General features: G+C 39.7%; 1 protein-coding gene across 1 annotated transcript in view; it reads right to left on the bottom strand.

Annotated features, from left to right (window-relative positions):
• The window catches only part of TBX18 (T-box transcription factor 18), a 29,525-nt gene extending 12,017 nt beyond the window's left edge, over window positions 1-17,508 (bottom strand). The window contains exons 1-6 of the mRNA XM_069488415.1: window positions 16,798-17,508; window positions 15,452-15,656; window positions 13,141-13,242; window positions 9,898-10,069; window positions 3,358-3,525; window positions 91-155 (exon numbers count right to left, since the gene is read on the bottom strand). Of these exons, the coding sequence (XP_069344516.1) occupies window positions 91-155; window positions 3,358-3,525; window positions 9,898-10,069; window positions 13,141-13,242; window positions 15,452-15,656; window positions 16,798-17,089 (1,004 nt within the window). The 5' untranslated portion in view covers window positions 17,090-17,508. The remainder of the gene's footprint in view (window positions 1-90; window positions 156-3,357; window positions 3,526-9,897; window positions 10,070-13,140; window positions 13,243-15,451; window positions 15,657-16,797) is intronic.
• Window positions 17,509-20,891: the final 3,383 nt, after the last annotated feature.

Genomic DNA, 20,891 nt, shown 5'->3' on the forward strand with positions numbered 1-20,891 from the left:
AAATTTATCCATTTATTTTGTAATGAAAAATTCACAATAAAAAAATCAAATATATTTATCACAACTAGAATGTTCTTCACTGAGACCTACCTGTTACGCCCAGAGTCTCGGAAGCCTTTGGCAAATGGATTCCTATCTATCTTCAAGCGAGTAATCTGCAGAGTAGAAAAACAAATCATATCAAATGTCAAGTAAGGTTCTTAAAAACAGAAATGACTGCAGAACTAAATTAACTGTTAGAGGAAGCTATTGTTTACCTTTCTTCTGTTCCCTAGGCATTTTAATATCCTAGCAGTAAATCTAAAAGAAAATTTCAGAAATCATCTAGAATATTCACCTACTATGAAAAAAACACTTCTCCATTCCTTTCCAATCTACATGAATATAACAGATAAGTTGGTTATGCTTCTAATATTCCCAGGGACGGAGATTCTAAATCGTCTGTTGGTAACTAGCCCTATGTTTGACAATCCTCTGTGAGCTGAAGTTCTTCCTTTTAACTGTAGGATGTGGTTTAATCCTGTTTCTCTCACAATAGAGGTCATGTGGAACAACAAATATCCAACTTCTGTTCAACAGCTATTTTTATGCTTGAATATTGTTATGCTCCTATGCAGGCTTCTCTTCTTCAGAATTAGGTAATAATTTAATTTTCTACCTCTGTATTTTTCTTTGTCTCTCCTTTAATCTTCCTTGTGGCTCTCATTTGAAAGTTTTATTCTTTTGTCTTTTATCTGTGGAGTCCTAACCTGGTCAGAGCACTACAGTGAATGTTTAACCAGTGGTAAGCACTACTTGAAGCTTTCAATAATATTAAATCCCGTACTACATGTAGTAGAAATAAATGGTGTTTTAATTTTATTTTTTAGCTTTTTAAAATAATTTTTATTGTTATATTTAAGGTATACAACATGATGTTATAGACTACATATAGATAATGGAATGGTTCCTATAGATAATGTTTTAATTTTAACTAGAGTTATAATTTGTTGACTCATAATCAGCTGCTTGCCCACTAAGACATCAACATTGGGGGGGGAGGGGATTGTTACAAATAGTCTAATCATCTCCATTAAAAAATTCTTTATTTTAGTTATGCCATCCTGAACTTAACACTAATAAATAACATTCCATCTGTTTCTTACCAGGTCTTTACTTTGCCCAGAGGAATTTACAGCCTATTTTCTAAGAGGCACATCATGCTTTGCTTTCTAAATTCCTTGGCTTAATGAACTCTGCAAAGTTAATGAACATACTTTTGATTGCACCATCTTGGCTAAGGACGAAAACTGTCTGCTAACACTAAGACAAAGAGAGGTATCTTTGGAAAGTCATCTGCAGTCCCCTATATTGCCTGTGCACGCTCTCAGCCATCCTCCAATCAGCCATGCAACACTTAAAACACATGTGCTCCATATGATATTGTCCTAGGATGTGGATAAAACTACATTATAAATGATATAATGAAAGGGTTGATAATTAATTCACTATGTCTGCCATTCTGTAGTTGAAGCAATTCTTCTGTACAGATCATTATAGCTCAATTTTCTGTTCATTTCAACAAAGTTTAAATAACATTATATAATTTAAATATTCATTTAAAATACTATTTAAAGAATATAGATTTATATAATGATGCCTTGTCTAAATTGAGATATATCACTATTACTATTATCATCATTTTTATACTAACATCACTGCATTTATTGAGGGCATATCAGATATGCTGTGCTAAGTTTTATGCATACTAAAATTATCAAAATAATTTATGCATAGCTATTATTCCAATTTCATGTTTTCTTTTAAACTGAAGCTTAAGTAATTTTCCTAAGATCATATGGTTGCTAGCAGTAGAAATGGTCTGGGACCCTAGGTTGCAGAGCCCATGCTGTTAACAACTTGGTGCGTCTGCTTACCAATTTTCCAGAAGTTATTAAAAATAATAGTCAGGAATTTAAAAGTGAATGTGATTCCATTTTATCTTGATCAATTTCCCCTCTAATTTTTTGCCATCTTAATCAACTCATCAATGTGCACTAATTGGCATTAGTCACCAACATGTGCCAAAAGCCCAGGGCATCACACTTACTGTACCACAAAGTGTAGGGGAAAATACACATAGAGGAGAGTTAATTTATGTGTGTATGAGAGAGAAAGAGAAGACAAATTTGGGTTGTCAAAAGAGAACTAAGCACCTCTGCTATTTTCTCCTTATGCATTACTTTGTTACCCCAACAAATCACTTTCTGTCCCTAATTATCTCTTCCTAATTATCTCTGGACCTTGTAAAGGTTACATTTCACGTTCTTTCCTGAAAGCCTGTATAAAAGAGTGGCGATGCGTGAGAGAGGACAGAGCAGTTTCGGTTGTGGGACTGGCGTCTGCACACAGATGGGAACTGCTAAGCCGCTCAGCCCTAAAGAACACATGGGATGGCATCCAGATCTCCTACGCTTTACAGCAGAAACCATAATGGAGACATTATGAAGACTTATATTTTTAACTGCGATGTATATACATGTAGAGAGAAGTAGAGACCTAAAACAATTCTCCTGACTGCTGAAATTAAAAAAAAAAATCTACCACAGAGCACATCAGCCTCCATTACATGGCTATTCCTTATGAAAACTAGCTGGGGTTGCATGGATTACATATTTGCCTCTAACTCAATTCTCCACCCACTTGACACATGTAGACACAGCCTTAAAGAAATACCTATATTTACTCACACAGAAAAGAAATAGCTCACTTCTCAAACTGTTTATAACTTTATGAAAGGATTACTCCACAATTGCTGATCTCTCAGACTACGAGCATGTACGTCACTCTCTATCACAATTAAAGCATATCTTGAAAGAAATTGCCCTTTTTGTGTATACACCAAAATGACCATACAGGATAAACGCTTCTGAAATATTTCTCACAATTCATGGGCTGTAGTTTTAAAATAAGGTGAGCTACCAAATCCCACACTCTACAATACAATTCATCATTTTTATATTGTACATGTCTATTTCCTAGGCAGTAAACATGCTTTCTAACTTCAATTATGACATCATGATTCAATATCTCAAAATGGAAAGTAAACCTATACTATCAGTCATGAGACATATTCTTGTCTACAGAAGTCCTCACCCAGAGTAGCCTTACTTGGGGAATCATGGATATAGAATTGTTATTACTGTATACATACACACATACACACACACACACACACACACACGCTCTCTCTTTGTATGTCATATATGGCAAATGCTTTATGGTAATTCATAACATTTAGACATAGTGGGGACAGCTAACTTCCTATGTATACCTGTAATGAAAAGTCTAGAAAGATACCAATTCTGAGAATAATACCTGCTGATTCTGATAGGCAGTGACAGTTGTGAAGACAGTTTCTGGAAAGGAGAATGCCTTCACTCCTTCCCCAGAGGGAACAGGCTTGATGGGAGAAAGATCATCTCCACAGTCTTTACGGATGACGTGTACTCGTGGCTGGTATTTGTGCATAGAATGCAGAATAATCTATATTAAAGAAAGAAAAGCAAAATTTATCAAGAACCTCTGTTCAACCTCAACACCATGACTAAATATTTAATGTGTAAAGTAAATTCGTGCTGGAAATTAACATTTCCAAGGATACAGATTTTATTCCAATTTAATAAAATATATCAGAATTGAAGAGGGAAGGCTAGGAAGTTTTTTTGTAAAATGTACATAAAAATACAAAATAAAAATCAGTATTTTAGTGAAACCCTGTGTACAACCATGTGAACTTAACATCAAATTTTCTGTTGCTAAAAATACAGGAATAAATCCTTAAGCATTTTATTTATAATGAGCCCAATGGAACACAAAGTCCAAACCAATAAAACTAAAAATGAGATTGAAATGATTATTTAAATTGCACCACAACCACCCTCTAAAAATAAGTATTTGCACATAAGGTTTTCTTCAGAGGGAATCTTTCCCTAATCAGTGACTGCATATGTCTATTCAAAGGCAAAGGGGATTCTAAGGACACACCAGCATCTGCTTTGTATGTGGCTCACAAAGTCTCTGGTTTGCCAGGAGAGCCCTGTGTCCATTCCTCCATCACAAGGCGGCTTCCAAAACCCAGACTCCCAAGAATGGAAACGCTGGCTCTCTCAGACACTGCTGGGGAAATCTGATAATATGGTTCAACTAACTTCTACCCAATGGTTCTACTTCTGAGAATTTACCCAAAGGAAATATTCTAAATTCAGAAAAGCTTTTTGTGTACAAAGACGTGCATCACATTATTTACAACAGTGGAAGAACTACAATATATCAGCAGGGTTGAGGGCATCTTGTAGATATTGGGACCCGGTAGTTATTTTATTTTTTTTCCAGAGATATGTTGGGAAAAAAGAATAGGCGAGGGGGAAGCTGAGGTCTGCTTCCTGCTCTCTAATTGGGAAGGCACTCCCCTTCCCTGTTTGATAGGCAGGGCTTTGTGTGACATTACATTTGACATATTTAAGTATGAAAAAACTGACATTAATACTCCAATTTATAGATAAGAAGCTAAGGTCTACACAAGCAAGAGACTTCTGAATCCTCAGGGCTGGACCTGGAAGCTAGGTCCCTTGGCCCACGGCTGGTCTTCCCCCCACCACGTTTATGTGCATTCATTATGAATATATATTTTGCGGGCAGGCATTATCACTGGACTAGGCCCAAAGAGGCAGCCGATTAAGCCCCAACTCCCTGACTGGTGTTTCAGAAGTTTTGACTTTAACATACTCTTTTAGATATGAACATAAAACAGCAAATGGCCAACAATATAATAACTGTTAATGTTAACCCTACTTTCCCCCCCTCCCTCTTTATTTCTCAAAATGACATTCACTTGGTATCTTGTGGAATAGGAGAGTTTAAGGGGGAACTCTTTCTCTTCTCCAAACTAAGAAACAAAATGCCAGCGGTAAGCAAATAACAAGGAACACAATAATAGCATTTATAAACCAAAAATAAGTGCATAGCCAATTCCAGAAGATTGGACTGACTTGGAACGAAGGAAACAAAAATTTTATGGGTTTCTGTTTACCAGTCAATGAAAAGTAGGTTTTTGTTTTATGAACACTCTGTTCTCTCAAGCAGATTTTTCTATGGAGTTATATATTTTTAACTTTTATTTGTTCATATCCTTACTATATTTCAAAAATGACTTCAGGTGGGGTATATTGGGGTAGGGCACAGAAACGGCTGATGTTTATGCCTATGTCTGTATGTTAAGGAGCAACTGCCAATAATACCCTGAAGATTATTCAATCAAAATAATATATTTTCAATATTACCTAGGAAAATTTAGCATATCCCCGGATATGTTTAGGGAATACTAAACAAGCCTCAGTTTTTCTTTATAAGATAGCATTATTGGCTTTCTAATAAACTGTCAAACTGATAATCATGAGTGGTCAATAATGTTTTGCTTATTTAATAGAACAAGCAGACCCAGAATTTCTGGCTTTATAAACAAGCAGACCACAATGATACTGTCCATCACATTATCTGATGGGTATGTTCTATGCTCTCTGTTCTGTTTAGGTTTAGATGGAGAATTTTTTTTTTTTTTTTTTTTTTTTTTTTTTTTGGCCTTACCTATTAACACAGACAATCACATGGATCTATGTCTACAAATGCAGAGTGCTTGCCCATGTACAGGCTAATAATACGTTTTTCTACTTTAAAGATGCTTTATTTGAGTCCTAAGAAGCATGATATTGTTTATTTCTGATTTGATGAGTCAAAAATGCCTGATGTTTGATTGACAGACAGCTGCATCTAGTCTTACAGAACAGCTCAATAGGAAAACACTCCCTGCTGACTGGAAATTTTCCAGATGACCTGAATTCCCATGATGGAATTTGTCAAGCAAAGGACCAAGGGGAAACAGATAACAAAAATGTGGCTCCCTGCAAGTTTTGGTGATAGCAGGTACTGACTCACTTCAAATGGTAGGGGGTCAAGGCTGTAACAATGAATCACAAGCACCATAGCAAAGTGGCCCTATTTCTATTTTACACATGATGCTATACATAAAGCACTCCTTATAAACATGCACTCATTTGATTCACTCAAAGTTTTATGATTCTAATATAACCCATGAGAAAACCAAGCCTTGGAGAGTGGAAGCAACGTGCCCACAAACACAAATGTGTCGTACCTCAGCCATTGCAAGTTCCTTCCGCCAGCGAGACCTCCACAACCTCCCCTATAACAGTTTGTTTCTCCACTTGATTCTCAAGGAGAAATAGAAAGAGAGTGAGTATAGAGTGCTCTGCAGCTGGGGGCACAGGCCCTCCCACAGGCCCCTGGCTGTAGCTGTTTGGAGATGCTTCCTTCCAAAGCACCCCAGCACTAGAGTTATGACTCTTGCTGAGGTTTAAAGTGCACCATTATCTATCAAATGTCTTCTAATTTTTCCAGGAAATTCTCACCTAAATGTTTCCTTTCAGATGGGAAATTCCAGGTGAACAGGGAAACATACACATGATGAGAAGGAATTACCCAACCAAAGCAGACTAACCATCTGCACATGGGTAGCCCAAGGACCAGTCTTGGTTTGTATAAAAGCCAGCATAAAGCTGGCTGTGGATTCCCCAAGGATCAGGTGGGGATTATAAAGTCTTCACAACATTCAAAAATTAGCTGTGGAGTGGTGGGACATTTCCACTCTGGACTCTCACCAAATATCCCTGATATTTGGACAGCTGAAAAGTGACTTTGAGGAAAACCACAATGGCACACCATCTCATGTCTCATGTGATCCTAGGTCAAGTCCTAGCACTGCAAGGATTTGATTCTGCAACCACTTTGTGTTAAACTAATAGAAGTCTTAGGTCTACACATGGAGTTCTCAAGTCACTATGCTGCACACTTGCACATCTTTAGTAGAGTAAAACTGGGAACTAAGAAGAGCAAAAAAGGGAATAAAGCAGTTTAGAAAGCAAATAAGAAAATCACCTCTCATTTGAGTCTACAGCTTTATTTGAGATTAGCATTACTTCCATTAGAATGGGGGGAGGTGGCGTGCTGGGGGTGGCAGAGGGAGGGACTTCAGGCACATAAGGGCAGAGAGGTAGGTCCACAAGAGTCTCTGTATCAGGAAAGGGACTATTGAATTAGAAAGTCCTATCATAATGGCAGTACTGTCTTTTTAAACCCTGAGTCACAATCAACAATAGAATTAGAAACAAATTCCTAATCTCTAATCTAGTCTCTTCTGAGGTCATCAAACTGAGTAAATAAACACAACAGACACTTTTTTCACAAAGTCTTCCCAGTCTCTCCTGGCTGGAGTATGGTGGCATCCATATCTCTCTAAACTGGCAGGATGTTAACCCGTGTGCCCATCTTCTCTCCCCACCTAGGCTAGAAACTCACCAAAAGCACAGACCATGGCTTTGTGTCTTTTACCACATTCTATAGTCTTCAAAAGTGTTTTTAAAATGGATAACAGAAAAGAGCACTTTCCCTCCTACATTCTCCTCTACTATTAACTAGTACATACATACATGTTTACCATTTGCAAAGGCAATTTCCTTGCTTCCAAATTGCACAAATATATCTTTCTTCCTTTTCCCACACACATCAATTACCCCCATTTATCATCCTGCCACAACCCTGAAAGAGAAATTTCACTGGAAGACAACACACACTTCTCTAGATTTTGCCTGTTTTCTGCTATGTTTCTGATTTTCCTAATAGTAAAATATTATATTATTTAGGGTTAAGCAATCAAATTTTAATTTTTAATCTATTCTTTTGTGTTTTAAACAAATGCTGTGTGATAGTTAATTTTATGTCAACTTGGCTAGGTCACAGTCCCCAGATATTTGGTCAAACATCAGTCTGGATGTTGCTGTGAAGGTATTTTTTAAAAGAGATGAACACTTACATCAGTAGGCTTTCAATAAAGCAGATTACCCTCCATCATCTAGGTGGGCCTCATCGAATCACTTGAAGGCCTTGAGAGTAAACAGACTGAGATCCCCAAAGGGGGAGCTCTGATAGCACACTACTTTCAGACTTAAGCTGCACCATCACTTCTTCCTTTGGTCTCCAGTCTGCCAGCCTGCCCTACACATTTTGGACTTGCCAACTCCTACAATCTGGTGAGCCAAGTCCTTAAAATCAATCAATCTTTTTCTCATTCTCTTCCCTCTCTCTCTTTCTCACCACACACATACACACACACACACCCATACACATACGCACACACACACCCCCACACACATACACACACACCCCCCCCCAATTCTGGAGAATGCTGTTTTAAATAAAGTCTAGTGAAATTACAAAGTTAAAATTATATAGGTAGATAAATTACTAGATATATGTCTAATATTTGACACATCAGATATTAGCTATAAGGCCAATAATTTGAACTGAAAGAATTAGAACTGTAAAATGATTATAGTAATTTAAATTACTAAGACATTTGTACCTTACATATGATAATACATAGTTCTTAGGCCCAATTATCTCTTTAAAACATACATTCTCAAACTATAGAACTCAGAAAAGTATAGCATACTTAAGGTTTTGACAACAAGTAACACTAATGGCATTTACTCTAAAATTTTCTATTCCAAAAAAAAATCAAAAACCCCTCAATGGATGTTCTGCCAACATTTAAGTCAGCTCCCTCAGTGAGATGAAGAAATCAGTGTTATTTCACTGACGTCACGTGAAAAATAATTGTGACAGCTTGACTGTGTTAAATTATAAAAATAAAGCATAAAAAGAAGGGACACAAAGTAATGCACTAGAAAATAGGACATGAAGTTGGATTCAGAAACAAAACCTACCATGCTATTTTTCCATTTTAAATCTGAAAAGGCAACACTCAATTGACAAAAAAGCACTGGCAATGTGAGATTTTACCAGATGTACCTTAAAACACCTAGATACTGCATTTGTACCACAATGAAATTTGTACTCGATGTTTTCATTAATGTCAATTCCCTAAGATATTGTCTAGCAACTTGCAAACCATATCCTGTCATCACTATATTACTAGTTTGTGACAGTTTGCATTTTTGTTTAAAAAGATTTTCTCATAAATATGCTATCTTTATGTCACACTTCGAGAAATAAACAAGTTGGTGTTTCTTTTGTGTAGGATATATTCTTCAAAAGGCATTTCAATCCTGTCGCAATCAAAACCTACTCAAATAACAGAAACCTAATAAAAATACTAGGTTTGAACACAAATCAGCATGTATCCAGAGTTACTTATTTATTGAAATAATAACGTAGAAATCTTGCCTAGGAACAATACTGCATAAAAATTAATAAAGTGTTAAAAATGTATTATTGAAATGGCTGAACTTTGACTTATGTATCATGTTTCAGCAGTTTTAGGAATAAAAGGAAATTATTGTTGTAACATATTTTGACACATTAGATGTTATTAGAAAACAATTGGGAACTTGCAGAAGGAACACACAAACAGTATAAGCCTGGGCAATTACTGAGAAGCAATGAGCCTCAGCTGGGAAAAGAGCTAGACGCAGGCAGGACACAATAAATCATTACCCCTGTTAACCTAACTCCAAAGTATTCATAGTCAGAGTATAATAATTAGCACCTCATGGGATTTCACACAAATGTTTTGGCTAAAAAAGTCTCTGCCTTGGGTACTTTCATTCCAGTACAAATGCAGTATCTAGTTTTAACCTATTAAATGCCTTATAGTCCAAGCCTATGCAAATATAAACTTTATTTTGTACAAACTATGCACAGGCTGATCAACCAAGAAACAAATATTATGATCTTAGAAGTGTCCATTTCCTTCCAGTAGATGTAGTACAGTTAGATATCCCTGTGCCATCCAATGGAGATGCATTAGACAGGCCGTCTACTCACATGGCCTTGGTCATCCAGTTCATTGTTGGTGAGCTTCAGCTTGTCGAAGCTGATCACTTGTCTCATCCAAGTCTCCCCCGAGGCAGGCGAGTCCGGATGAATGTACACCCGCGGTGGCACAGGGGAGTCAGCATTACCCGCCACCATCCATTTAGAGCTGTGGTAAACATACCTAGAGGGTAATGACAAGGCTCTCAGTGTACTGTCTATGCATTTCTTGAAATTTCCAACTCAGTAAAATCAGACAAAATGTATACTCTTTTTTTTTCAGGTCTAAAATCAATTGATTTCCTCTTGACATCCAAAATAAGATTTCGAACATTTTTCAGAAACTTTCTGAGGTAGCAATGGCTTACTAGCAACTCAGGGCTTACTGAAAAATGTGCACACTGTCACCACCGTAACTACAAGGATCTTAATTCTTATGAATCACACTTATTCACATTAGACATTCCATCTGTATTCTGATATTTTCCATTTTCCATCTGGATATTCAACTGAAATGAAGAAATTATTAAGTTGTCAAGCCCACCTTTAAGTAAATCTCAAAAATACTTGAGAGTTATAGCTTATATCTACACGAGAGTTATATATCACAAGCCTGTTTCAAAAACTGTCCTCTACTTCCTTCAAGATCACTTCCCATTTTAGGCTATGTATAGGCTGATGAGATAGACAGTAGAAAGGCAAGAGGAAATTGTCAAAAGTTCTAGGAACTTTTAATAGGAAAAAAAGTTTTATCTGTTATCATTTGAATTATTTTTTCTAATGCTATGACACTATATATTGAGGACAAAGTATTCAGTTAAATTAAAAAATTTCGTATTATCATAAAATGTAGGTCTTTATCACCTATATTTCTTTATTGACTATTCTTTCAAATAGTTTTCAAATACTGCTAATCAAAAAATAAATCAAACTTTGAAAATGATGGCATTATGTAATTAATTTTACTTTTCTAATTAAAACACATTCTATTGTTTGTTTATATGTCAAATATATTCAGTAATAATAATACATTTAAATATTTCAAGTAAGAAATAAGATCTTAATATTTAACCCTGTATTCAGATTACCATTTATTAATATTAATTTAAAATAAACTAAAAAACTAGAAACTAGTGTATTGAAGAAAAGAGTATAAAATAAAATTACATACTTAGATGTTTCTCTTCTATTTGTGTGTTAAAATACGGCATACAGTTTAAAGCAATAATTTGCAAGCAGTCTCAGAAAATTCTGTGTAGTCTACAAATTTCTTTTTTAAAGAGCATGAAACATTTTCTTAACATCTCTAGTGAGTCCCTTTGTTTCAACCATGATCACGTATTTCATTTTAAGCTCAATATATCTTTAATTCCCTTTTAACATATCTTTAATTCCCTTTTCTTTAGAAAAAATACATATCACAAAATTAAGAAAAGTTTTTTTTTAAAAAAAAAAACCTTCCTTTCATTGGTATAGTATAATTTCAATCAATAAATTCCTAACTGTGGGTCTTTATGAATATTAATTTTGCATTCTAATAAGTGACAATCATTTTTAACTTGATCAAATGCCACTCTTGAATCAAAGTACAAGCAATTTTTTTTCTAACACTGCTGAAAAAGTTGGAAAATAAAATGAAAATCTTAGAAATGCAAGAAAAAAACTGCACTGTGGAAGTGAACTGGGATACTACCAAAATAAATAGAGTAATATGCTCTATCAAAACCTTGAAAAAGTATGCATATTGAATAGTTCAAACTTCCATGCCCACTGAGAGAATAAATACTACATGTTACACATTCTTTACAGAATATACTAAGATAAATGCTAAAAACAAATTTCTTCTTGGGAAGCAACATAAATGAAAGCAAATTTATGTTTTACAATTTGATATTTTAAAATCTGGTGTCCTAATATTAATTTGTGAAATTTCTCTGCATTCTGTGAGAGTAAATAAGAATCGGTTAAATAAAAAAAAAAAAACCATCCAAAATATAGAGAAAAGATCTGGAGACAGATATAGGAGACAACTTTAGAAAAGAAAGGGATAATTTCTAAGCTCATTAAGAATATTATCTTCCTCAGCACAAAACCGAAGTTGGAATATGGGTTTTAAACCAAGTATATTTAAAGAATGAACTTCGATGTCTTCTAGCTTCTGTCATGCAGTAGATAATTTTAGCAAAACTCCATAATGACTTAAATAAGTAATACAACTTATACACAAAACAAATAATAAAATTGTCCTTTTCATTACCCTTTTTTGTAGGATTTCATATGTTCATATACTAATTAAAATCTGAGTATTTTTGACATCATAAGCCTGTTTCAAGAAAACTCCCTAAATTTTTTAAAGTGTTAAAAACCAAATCTGATTTCATTTAAAAACTTGCTGAACACTCTGTTCCTTAAAAACCAGAAACAAAGACCAAAATTTAAAATGGCATCTTCTGATCTTCCAAACACTTAAAACCTCCTTATTTATATGTTAGCATTTTTAACCCTTCAGAAAAATAAAAAGCAGTGTCACTGAAAATTGCTGATTTGCTTTCTTGCAGAAGAAAAAGAGCAAAGGTTGGTTTAAAGAACGTGTATCTTTTCAAAGTTTACTTCGTACCCATATAAATATAATCTCTTTCAAAATCAACATATTATAAAGGTTTTTTAAAAAGTTATTACGTTAACTATCAACTAAAAAACAAAAGAAAGGTAATATTTAACTACCAGTTTAGAGATATCTTAATATCATAATAAATTAAAAGATTTTATTTTTCTTTCTTGTAGAAACCTTAAATAATTTTCTTAAATTAAAAAAGCCTACAGACATGATCTTGAACATAACAACATAAAGGGAATTTCTGTGAAGATCAAAAAGATCACGAAGAAAATATAACATATCCTTTAATATAAATTATATCTACAAACTTTTCATAACATTTTCTCTCAAAATTCTAAGGGACATGTGAGCCAATATGAAAGATGCATTTAGTTTAGCAACACCAAACTAGCCCCATTTAAAAGTCCTTAATACTTAAAAACATTACTGTATCTATTAAAAGCAAACAACAATTAACCTTCCACATTTGCTATAAGAGAAGGCACCATCTGGGCTGCTGGAACCCATGGGTGTTGGATTATGGATCTGGAAATTCTACAGACTTCTGGAAACAAAGATCACAGTCCCCACAGATCAAACAAGCACTAGCCTACAAAATTCTAGCAGTTATCTTATTGCCCTGTATCTAATCACTGTACCTGTATCTTTTGTTGTCCACTGGCACAATATCCATGGCAATGTAATATTGCTGGTGAGGATCTAATCCTGAGATCTTCACTCTCATTGCTGGAAACATGCGCCTATTTATAAGGGAGGGGAGAAAAAGCGTTTGGGTTTCTTGTTTGTGATTAAGGATAGAGAATGAATAAGCAAAGAAACCTCTTGAATCTTTATTTTTAATATGGCAAAATTATAGCATTCACTTTGGTAATATAATTCAAGGAGTCAGAACATAGGACACATCAAAACTGAGGTTTTAAAATGTAATTTGTTGCACTCTATGTACATGTGTTCCATGTTTACTGAAATGTCAGTATAGTTAAAAGCAAAAGAATTGTAGAGTAATGGCACTAAAGAAAGCACTTTATTTTTTTAAAAAACAAAATGCATATTTACTTTAATAATACAAATAATAAAATGTACCAAATGGTAGAAATAAAAAATTTGAATTTCTGAAAGTGATAAAATATATTATAATGTGAAACTTTAAAAGGGTTATAAAAAACCACAAGGAGCCAATGTGCCATGCTATAACCAAACAATATGTTCTTTATTGAGACAGGACTTCCTGTCTGCAGCATGGTAAAGGTGAAGTGCAAAAGTTGCTCTAAATTTGAAAGGTATAGTAAAACTTCTTTATTGAAAGCAGAAACTAAACATAATGTATATTTACCAAATCATTCCTTCCCCCACCATACCTGGAAAATGCTTTCTAATTTAACCACACACTCAAAACTTTGCTAATTAAAACAAATGAAAATTTGCATTTCTTTTGGCTTTCCAGAGATGTATATCAAAGGAAATGCTAAAGTAAATGCACCCATCTCTTTAAAAAGCCACAGCAGCAAAGAATACACCAGCGAATAATTGTATATGAAAAACAAACTCAGGAGTTCTTTTGTAAAAAATTTTCATCTAATGATTTATGTCTAGGACCCTTCCAGTTAATCTAATTTTTGCTAATTTAACCTATAACACAAATTTTAGTACTGTTATTTACCAATTTTTTCTATAACAATAATACTATTAATGACCACTTCCAGAGAAAAGAAAGTCCATTATTCCTAACTAGGCATGAGAACAGTTTAATATGCTGGCTGTTTTAGTGTTATTTCAGTGCACCTGTAAGATAAAGAGAAAAGGTCTTTAACTACATCCTTTATAAGACAACTGTTGCTTTGTGTTGTTGAAGACTGAATTTGGATCATTAATAAAAGCTCTGTGAAAATGTAGAAGGTAGCATATGGATTCAATAAAATATGTTTTTGTAATTTCTAATAAGTTTGGATACTTTTATGCTATCCAGGTTTTTACCATGTGTACTCCCTGAAAGAATTGTGTGTGCTTTCTAACTAACGTCGTTCCTTTTAAGGGAGCATGTTATTCAGATTTCATTGCACTAAATGAACTGAAAACTTTAAAATGCAAATATTTCTGTGCCTACCTCAAATTAATATGATCTGGCCAACAAATTCCTTTATTCTGCTAACAGAGGAAAGTGCAAATTTCACACTTTTAAAAAACCGATATAACGTCTTATAATTTTTTTTTTTTTTTTAGTATCCTTCAGAAAATCAGGCTAATGTGTTGGATTCCACTCAGGAAAAAAATTTAACCAGGCACTGTGAATCTATAAACAGCTAAGTTTTTTTTTTTAAAAAAAATCAAGGTAATTATTCTTGCAGCTATACAGTATTAAACATGTATTACGGTGATTCCAGTGATTTTTTTTTTATCTTAGTTTAATATAAAAATAGCACAACCCTTCCTGTTTTCATATTGCGAGGAAATCTTTTGATAAAGAACCAGCCTGGAAGTTTCAAATATGAAAAAGCAAACCATAGTTTACTGAAAAGTTAACTGTGTTTAAAAAATAAAAAAAGAAAAGAAAAAAATGAAATTTGTTCCCTAAATCCAGAACTGATAACTAGAGCCTAAATAAATGCTTGGACTGTTGTAAATATGACCTCGAATCTGTAACTACACGGAACATCAACCGCGACAGCTGTAGCATCGGCGGCAACAGTAATTTTTTCCCTGGCATTCAACCAGAGAGAGGTCGGGCTGTTCCCCTCGCTGACTGCACTCGTGGTAGATACGCAAAGCCAGCCTCCAAAGTGAACCACCGTCCCAGGCCTTGTGCTGCCAGTCCAAAAATGCTAACCAGAGCGCCCATCGCGCTGCAGGCCCTTCTTCCTAACCCTCTCCTTTGAACTAGGGGTGGAGTGAGACCAGGGCCCAGCGTGCTGGGGGTGGACGGGGCGGCTTCTGCGCCAGCTCGCCCTTTACCTGCCCGCCTTGGTGATGATCATCTCCGTGCCGATCTCGTGAAAGCGCTTCCAGAGTTCAGCTCCCTGCAGATCCACCCGAGGAGCCTGCGGCGAAGGCAGCGGGGTCCCGGGTGGGGCCAGGGCGGGTGCCGGGGACCCCTTTGGAGAGCCTCCCGGGGATGGCAGAGGGGAAGCGCCCTGCAGGAAGCCATCTTCACAGCCGCCTGGACAGCAAAGGACAGAGAGGGGAAACCAGTGAGGGGTCCAGAGGGGAAGCCGGCCGTGGAGACGGACGCTCTCGGCTGGTGGCGGGGGAGAGGAAAATGACCCGGAGGAAAAGGGAAAGCTCTGGTGCCATCCGGTCGAATAGGCCCATCGTTAAGACAGTGTGGTCTGTCCGGCCCCTGAGTCCCGAGCCCGGGAGAGGCGCGCAGGCCGCGTCCACCTCACCCTCTGGGCCTCCGCGGAGCAAAGGCCCCAGCAGAAGAGGTGTCACGCCGCCGCCAGGGTCTGGGACGCATGCCCTACGGAGTCTGAGATGAGCTCCACAGTGCAGAGTCCCCAGTGCAGCCCCGGACACAACCCGAGCCCCAAAACGCACGTAGCAGACGCGCCGGGCGTCCGGGACTCTGATCCCAAGACTCTGGGCCTCCCTTCGCTATAGGCGTCTCAGGCGCCTCGCTTTGGGCCCGACCGGAGGCATCCTCTAATAGGCTCTGAGGACTCCGTTCCCGCCAAACTCCCCGGCTGGCCTACGCCTCTAGCCAAGCAGAGAAGCCGCTAGAAGAGTGTGAAAAGCAAGTCGGCGGTCGCCGTCGGCCTTGGCAGGATTCTAGGGAGAAGGGACGGGAACGGCTCAGCTACCCCCGGCAAACCACGTTTGCAAATACGCCGCCCTCTTCCTGGTTTGCACAAACGGTTTAGGGCATCCGTTCCGGTTTCGGGGGGGTTATGCCGTCGCTCCCCCACCCCGCCCCATGCTTTTAAAAGTTAGTAAAGAAAAAGAGCACCCATTGGCTGGAACCCCAAGGGAGGCAGATTCAGGAAGCACAGAGCTGCGCCGCCCGGCGCCGCAAACTGCTGCGGCTGCAGGCGCGGGTCGCCGAGTGGGCGGCGGCTGCCTATGAGACGAGGCTGGAAGCGGCATTTTAACCGTCTGGAGGGTGACCAGGTTGCGCGCCAAGCTTTGCGCCTGACACCCACGGCCAGTGCGCTCATGGCTGAGTTGCCTCGGCCACGTAGGGACACTGCTCGCACGCACACCCACAGACTCGCAGAAGTTCAGGTTCCCGGCGGCAGTGTGGGCCGGCGGGACCCAGGAAGGGACGCGCCAAGGAGAAGTTAAGCGGGAAGGGGCCGACTCACCCGCAGCTCCACGCTCCAGGTCTGCGCAGCTCCGGGCCGGCCCGGACGCCGCCCCAGCCGGCAGCGGGAGTGCAGCGCAGTCCTCTCCCTCAGAGGAGCCTTTTTCGCCCGCGCCGTTGCCGCGGCTGCAGCCTCCGTCGTCCGCGGCCCCAGCCGCCTCTTCTGCGCACAACTTTCGCCGCTTCTTTTGAAGCTGTTGCTGCTTCTCGGCGCCGATCAGCGCTTCCACGGAGAAGGCGTGCGCCTTGAGGCTTAGCATGCTGCACGGCGAGCCCCTCCGCTTCTCGGCCATCCCCGCCGCCCGGCGCCCGCCCGCCCCTCTCTCATATACACCCACGCGGGCACACGCACGCACTCGCTTTTCTTCCCCACCAAAAATCGAACTGCTCTCGGGGCCTCCCGAGATCTGCCCCTTGCCCCGCCGCAGGCAAAAAACAAATTTGGCGTTTCCTCTTTCTCGCTCGTGTTGGGATCCGAGGCACCAGCGACGCGCCCGCCAAGTTTCCTTCCCTCGGTCTCTCGCGCGCGCTCTCACTGATGCACTCCTTCGCTCCCACCCCTTCCACCTCCTCCTGCTGCTCCAAGATCTGCCTCGACTGATGCGCCAGAGAGGACTAACATGGGTAAAAAAACACTCTGTGGACACAAATTAGGGATTGTAATTGAAATTTGTTGCCTTGATCTGTCAGCACTTCCAGGCAGGAGAGCGGTGGGAAGAACTTGCTCATTAGTGTCAATAAAGCGGTGTGGGCGGAGCCTGGGGCCCTGTCAATCACCGAGACGGCCGGCCAATCAAGAGGCGCTGACTCCGCGCAGCCCGCGCCCACTTCCTTACATGGTTGCGAAAAACTAGGAGTGAAAAGCGCCGCCGTCTGGCTTGGATGTGCCAGTCCCTCGCTCTGTGAACCCGGTCGGTCTTGGAGCTCATATCCCACTCTAGCCCTGGAGTCTCCAGCTTTCTTCCCCAGGACCTAGAAAGGCGGAGGCTCCTGGCTTCAAACCCAGACGTTCACCAAGTTAGAACATCAAGAATCTTTCAAGGAACCTTAAATTCCCGTCCCATTTCTGTATCACTTAATGTTACTACATCTCGGAACATTTGGGGAGATATGGAGTATTCACAGCTACAAGGCCCCTCCTTTCTCATTTAAACATTCCTGAGTTTAGTAGCTCCCAGTTTTTATCTGCTATGGCACTTGGCTTATTTAAGTTTTACTACTGTGAGGTTTTTCTTGAGGGAGACGGGTTCAAAAATATGTAAATCCTTTATACTTAGGAATGCAAAATGTTACATTAACGCTCAATCCCTTTTATAAACCAGCCAGAAAAATCATGCCCTTTCCAGAGCCTCCCTTTTCTTTCAAAGAGTGGTAATTATTTTAAAACGTAAGCCAAGAGATTGTCATTCTGTATGTCTTTAATGATATGGACAATTTTAAAACCCCTTAAAACTTCTCAAAGTGAAATTAGTTTTAAGACGCAATAAAGTTCCCCACTAAAGATTTTTCTCTGTGATTTAACGTAACTTTGTATTTGTCCTGCTTTTGACAATTTACCACATTTATCTCAGGCTTTTAAGGAGTCAACTTGTTTCTTTAAAACAAATTCAAAAGAAGGTAGAGCTTTTTAATTGAATGATATCAAACATTTATACGTACAGTTGTTTTGTAGTTTCAATTCAACATTTTATTAGGATTAACAAAAATATGTTTGGTGTGAACAGAACAAATCTCATGTAGAATAAAATCAATAATGCATATTTCTATTAATCTTCGGTGTAAAATACACGACAAAAGATTGCTTTTTGGCTCTTTCTCGTTCAGTTCAACCTCCACAACCATTTGCTGAGCGATTACCTCGGACTTCTCTGTAAACTTTCGGTAGAGTAGCTTCCGGGAGTAGCTTTGCCTCTGGGATTATCTTTTTACCGCAGCTAGGGGGTACGCGCTGTTCCTCCGAGTCCGAACAGCGCGGCTGGAGCGGGAACCTAACAGGCGGTACCCAGAGGCACGTGCACGCCGCCCAGCCAGGCCCAGCAACCTTAGGGTCAAAAAGGACTCTGTAATTTCCTTACCGAGGAGAGCTCTTTTAAACGCTTGAGAAACAAACTCTACTGGGAGAAATTGTTTGTTGTTGTTTTTTTTTTTGTTGTTGTTGTTGTTGTTGTTTTTTAGCTTTGGACCAGTTTGGAACTGTCGGGTCATAGGTGGGCCTCCAAGCTCCGTGGTATCCCAGGCCTATATCATAGCCTAAAAAATAAGCATAAACTCTGTTTCTGAAGCTCGGTCCAAGGCAGGCGCTGGCGGCAGAGGGGCCATCTGGAGAGCTTGGGCTGGGAGTGGGAGTGGGATGAGGTTGTGGGGGTGGACTTGGCAGGAGTCTAAGCCCGAAGCTCTGTAGGGCTAGGGCGCCTGAAGCCCTCATCAGCTGCCTGAGAAGACAGAGCGCCCCGACCCGGGCCCAGGCTCTTGTTGACCCGAAGGAGGAGCGACCAGCTTGCTCCTCAGAGTGGCCCTTGCAGCCTTGGAGACTTGGCGGCGCTGTGGCCCAAAGGTGGAGTCGCCCGAGTCCTAAGGCCAGTAAGGGGGAGCTACTCGTTCCCAGAAACTGCCAGGGGCAAACATGATTTCTGATGTGAATGAAGCCTATTCTGTGGATGAGTTCTTGTCTTTTTATATGTCCCACTGCTCAAATTGATTTAGGAAGGACTGCACAGGCCCACGGGGCGCTCTCAGGATAACACAGAAGCGAGCCCTCCTCTTTTCCTCCTCCACTTCTTTCGCTTTTACCCTTGACAGCAGGCTCCAGAACGCGCGGACACCTGGGGACTGGTGACCGCATAGTCGACAAAATGGAAAGCCTGGCCTCACCGACGTCTGCGATGCTAAACAGAATGTAGCCCTTAGAAATAATCCAAGTGTGTACGGGGCGCCCAGGGCAGGACCAGGGCACTCGCCCCTTAGTCTTGGCTACCGAGAATCACAGCTGTGGAGCCGCGCCGCCGCTCGTCGCCTCGGACTTGCGCTGAATCTGGCTCAAGCTCCTGGACCGCGCAGGACCACCCAACCCTATCCCCACCCAGGAACAATGGGTCGCAGACTGCAGCCCACCCCGACCCTGGCCCCTGGGGGAGAGGTGTCGAACCTCTCCTTGGCACGAGAGGGAAAGAATCCCCAAGTTGACTGACATGCGGAGTCCTGGCCTTCAGAGTGATGGAGAAGCCATCACCCTAGCAAGGCCTTTCCTCAAAAGCGCGGCACGCTCTTGCCAAGGCAGAGCCAGGCTCTTGCGCTTTATGAATCGAGAGAACAAAGAAAGGGAGGACAGGTCGGCGAAGCGCGGTCGCGCGTGTGCACGTGTCCATGTGATTGTGTGCCCGGCTGTGCATGCGCGTATGCACCTGTGCAAGTGTAAACTTGGTGGATGAGGGGGTCTACGTATTGGGGAGTGTGAGGCTCCTATCGTTTTAAGAGAGAAAATATCTTTTCTCAGTATGAGCTATGCTAAGGAAACAATTAAAACTGAAATAAACTGTCAGGCCTCTTGCGAGAGCAGCCAGCCGTACTCTATATCAAATAAAAGTCACTCAGAGAAGAACATTAACAGAATGAGTCAGTCTCAGGGACTTGGGGAGAAACAGAAGGACAGAAGATCCATGAGGGTCCTGATCTGGAACAAGGGTACACTGTGGAATCCAAGTCTCCCCAGAAAGTAACACTGACTATTGAGGGGATGGACTTATGAAAAGCATATCCGGTCTCTTCTTTATTTTTCTTGGTGCAGTTTGAAATTGGACAGTTCCGAAAGATTCTTTTTAAAAACTCATTCTCTCTGTTGGCTCCCACTGTGTATTTTAGCCTGGAGCCTGTTTACATAGCATTGATATATATATACGTATGTATATATCTAGTTTGCTATTTGAGCTTACCTGACTTATAAGGTATTTGTATTTTATTTATAAATAATTGTCTTTTTTAATTCTAAATTTAAAAGCCCTAGGCGTCAGAACTTCAATCTCTAGATAGACTGATTTTTTTTCTTTCACATTTGACAATCGCCTAAGAGTTTTTAACCTTTGTGTTTGATTTCCCAGC

The sequence above is a fragment of the Eulemur rufifrons genome, chromosome 15, assembly GCF_041146395.1.
Source record: "Eulemur rufifrons isolate Redbay chromosome 15, OSU_ERuf_1, whole genome shotgun sequence".
Lineage (NCBI taxonomy): Eukaryota > Metazoa > Chordata > Mammalia > Primates > Lemuridae > Eulemur > Eulemur rufifrons.